The 4,067-nt window shown below is 37.3% G+C and overlaps 1 protein-coding gene across 1 annotated transcript; it reads right to left on the bottom strand.

Annotated features, from left to right (window-relative positions):
- Positions 1-2,558: 2,558 nt before the first annotated feature.
- Positions 2,559-3,404, bottom strand: LOC136412396 (putative signal peptide peptidase SppA). Its single transcript, XM_066395455.1, has one exon. It carries the CDS (start codon positions 3,402-3,404, stop codon positions 2,559-2,561), a length of 846 nt encoding a protein of 281 aa, XP_066251552.1.
- Positions 3,405-4,067: the final 663 nt, after the last annotated feature.

Below are 4,067 nucleotides of genomic sequence, written 5' to 3'. Positions count from 1 at the left end.
ATATCAGCATCTAATATAAATGCCTTCTTACCTCCAAGAGCTATGAATATAGCCTCTATTGCATCATGACATGATCTACCAGGTCTAAAACCATATGTGTTTGGCTCAAATTTTGCTTCCCACTCTGGTTCTATCGCCATTTTCATAAGTGTTTCTTTTGCTCTCTCTGAAATAGTAGGTATGCCTAAAGGCCTTTTTTCAGTTTTTCCAGATTTTGGAATCCAAACACGTCTTGATGGTCTAGCTTTCTCTCTTATATCCAAAGAATATGCTAATTGCAATCTTTCTTCTTGATTAAGATTAGCCTTTCCATCAATACCTGCTGTCTTCTTTCCTCTGTTATCCTGAGTTACCTTTCTAACAGCTAGCAATTTTGCACCCATTGAGTTAAGTAATAATCTTTGAAGTTTATGTACCTTCTTGATATCTTTACAATTTGCAGCTTGGTAAATTCGCTTTTGTAACTTGAATACTAATTTCTCTAACTTACGCCAAGGAATTGTACGCCATTTATACCTAACATTTTGTTGGTCTATAACATATTTATTACTATTCACAACTTTACCTTCCAAACTACAGTGTTTACGTCTGCATATCCCAATTATTACGTTGGGCATTTGCTTCTTAAACAATCCTTCCACATAGGAGCATTCAGTTGGCTACCTTCTTGATTATCCTTTAAATAAAGAATAATAAGAGCTTCCATGTGGTTACTCCGTTCCATGGTTTCGTTTCACGTTAAACTTAGGTTCTTACTATTTGCCGGAAGCTGAAAACATCCATAATCAAGCATCAAAACCTTGATTCTTCTTGTGCTTCATACCATTTTGGTCCATGCGTATCAACCTTATTTCGCATATTGACATTGACGACAATTCTAACATAAGTTCCTCTCGTAACCATATCTAACTCTGTTTGCAGGGATTTACCATAAAGGTTAGGTATTACCTGCTTTTGTCTCATGCTTGCACCCCAAAGGTTGCCATTCTCCAAGATGTGAGACATACATTATCCCCGATGTCTAGGGAAGATGGAATTTTACCATCACAAAACCACGACTATTCGGATCGCACCTTGACTAATACCCCCGGTCTATGGCACATTGGCAATGGATTCGACTGCGTATGCAAATCAGTTCCTCTATCAAACCTTCTTGGCTCTTGTTTTGCATATAGTGGCTGTCCAAGAGTATTTACTGTCTCATTAAAATCTGCTGGTGCAAAATATGTTGTAAATGTGCTTGCTGTTCCTAGTGGAAAACAGTGCCCTGTATCTCTTTCTATAAATCTTCTCACCGTTCCTTCAGGGTCAGTTGCTTGTCCTCTGTATTCCTCAAATGTGATTCCGCAAAATGTAAATCCTGACCTCATATCATTCCTTAGCGCTGCTCCTTCTTGCCATCTTTCATATGCTTCTTTTACTTTACTATGAGAAGTGAGTGCATCAAAAAACTCAGGGCTTACCAGTGCATGAATTCCAGTCATATATTCACCACTTAGATTATCTTCTATATGCCGGAGTACTTCCAGACACTTACGTTTTACATCAGTTGTCGCTGTTCCCAGGGCAAAATTTACTACTTTTGGCGTGATTTCAAATTCGTTGTACAGATTTAATAATTCTGACCCGTCAGCATCAAGAATGATTCCCTTTAGCGCTCCCATTCGCAAATGCTCTAATGTTATTGCGTGTTTATTTCTCATTAGCTGTAAATGATCGGTTATTACATCTGCCAGCGCTTTAAGTTCACTTTCTGATCCAAATGCTCTTATTCCCTGTACTTCCTCTGGTAACACTACATCATCATGTGGAATATGTGGAATCGTAAATGTTCTTACCTTTCTTTTGCCACGTTTTCCTACTGTTGCTGGTGCCCCTGGTACTTGCGTTGGTAGTAAACTTAATACTCCATTATGTTCTTCTATGGTAATATGTCTAAATCTTACTGACCTACTTGGAAACAAATTTAGATTTTCAACCCGTCCATAATTTATCGGCAATATATTCATTGCATTTGTTAGTGCCGTCATGCTAAATGCTGTGTTTGTAAATGGATTTTGCATTTTTTCTTTTCCCCCTTTTGTATTTTTAATAGTTTTTTTAAGCTCCCTTGCGGATAATGATCCCTCGTGCTTCAAGTTGCTTTATTGCTGCAGCTTTCTGCTCTTCAGTGATACTTGCTGGCCATACAACTGCATGATCAGCTAGCATTGCACCACGAGCAATAATTACTCCTTTACTATTTTCCTTTGCGTTTACATCGCTTGCTATCACTCCTATCGCCGTTTGTGTCCCATCTGTGGCAGTTGGATTTATTATCTTAACCATGCTATCTTTATCGAGAGCCACTACTGTACCAAGCTTTAGGTTCTGCCCTTTTGCTACTGTTATTTGGTCTCTTGAATATAAACTTGATGCCTCATATTTTAATAGGTCACCTAGATTATTTTGTTCAGTTATACAATTCATAAAATTTCCTCATTTATTTTCTCCTTTAGTTTTACCGCCATGTTTGTAGTTATTGTACGCGGCGGTTATAAAAAAACTTAAATACTTGATTACGCTCGAGTTTTAGCTACTTGTATCATCAAATCTTCTGATGAATTTTGTGGTAAAGCGCTGAAAATCTCAGCTTTTGCTGTTCGCTCTGCAAGTGACTCCATTAAAACTTCCCTTGCTTGCTCAACACTTACGCTTTGCTCAATAAATTCTCCTATCTTTTCTGGCATCTTTGATATATTACATAATCTTATTATCTCTAAAATTTCTCTACGACAGTTCTCGTAGCCTTCCTCAGTTAACTCATTAGTTGTCATACTAACACTCCTACTTTTATGATTATTGATAAATTCAAAAAATGTTGTAACTCCATCTGCAAGACCTATTTCTACTGCTTTCTCGCCAAAATATAGACCTGCTTCTGTTGATCGAATCTTTTCAATTGAAAGACCTCTGTTCCTTGCTATTAGCTGCAAAAACATTTCATATAGTCGGTCTACTTCTTTTTGTAAGCTTCCCAGACTTTCAGACGTCATTGGCTCATGTGGGTTTAAATCATTCTTTCGACTACCAGCAAAGATTGTGGTGTACTTAATACCTTGCTTTTCATCAAACCTACTTTGATCTATATGACTTGCTATTACTCCAATACTGCCAACTCCTGAAGTGCGGGTGAGAAAAATCTTTTCAGCGCTAGAAGCTATAGCATATGCAGCAGAATATGCATCATCATTTGCTATTGCTATTATCCTCTTTTTTCCTCTTGCACTATAGATAAAATCAGCTAGGTCAAAGACACCGTTTACTTCCCCTCCTGGACTGTCTATGTCAAGTAGAATCGTCTCTATGCTTTTATCTTCTAAAGCACTCTCTATCTCTTCATGAATATTTTCATACGAAGTCATGTCTAAAATATGATCAAAAGCTTCTGTTTTTTTAGTCAAAACTCCATAAATACGTATTATTGCTATTCCTTTTGGGTTTATATGAAAATGCTTTAAATTCTTAAAGATAGGTTGTTTGCTGTTATATAATGATAGTAGTTCAAAGCTTCTTCTCTCTACCATTATTGGTTTATTTATCCACATCACCTTCCTCTCCTTATTGTATTTTATAGCACATTAACGTCACAATCGAAACAAAGTCCAAAAGAATTAGCACGCTTTTGATCTTCTGCTATTTCTTGGTCAATTTCTTCTACATCGTAACCCATTTCTGATACTACCTCTGCTCGACTTTTGAAGCCATTCCTTACTGCCATTTGCTGTGCTTGCTGGTCTTTAAGCGGATCCACCCAATCAAATCCCTGCGGTATCCATTTTACTTCTTTAAATATTTGATTATCTGTTGTAGAAAGCTCTCCAGATAAAGTGGCAAGTTCTAGCCATCTACTCCATACTGGTCTGCAAAATTGAAATACTATAATGTTGTGTTGCAGCATAGCACATCTACGACGAAACTCTATTAATCCTGCTCTGATTGATGAATAATTAACACCGGTTAAATCTCCTGTTAGTTGCTCATATGTTATCCCTGTACCAATCGCTATTGCCCTCAGTTGCTGTCTC

This window comes from Euwallacea similis, chromosome 12, assembly GCF_039881205.1.
Source record: "Euwallacea similis isolate ESF13 chromosome 12, ESF131.1, whole genome shotgun sequence".
NCBI lineage: Eukaryota > Metazoa > Arthropoda > Insecta > Coleoptera > Curculionidae > Euwallacea > Euwallacea similis.
Note: the sequence above shows the minus strand (reverse complement) of the source record. Positions and strands in the feature narration are given on the sequence as shown.

Bases quoted from the DNA above. Each gene is read 5' to 3' on its own strand.
- LOC136412396 (XM_066395455.1), bottom strand. From the start codon at position 3,404: ATGACTTCGTATGAAAATATTCATGAAGAGATAGAGAGTGCTTTAGAA.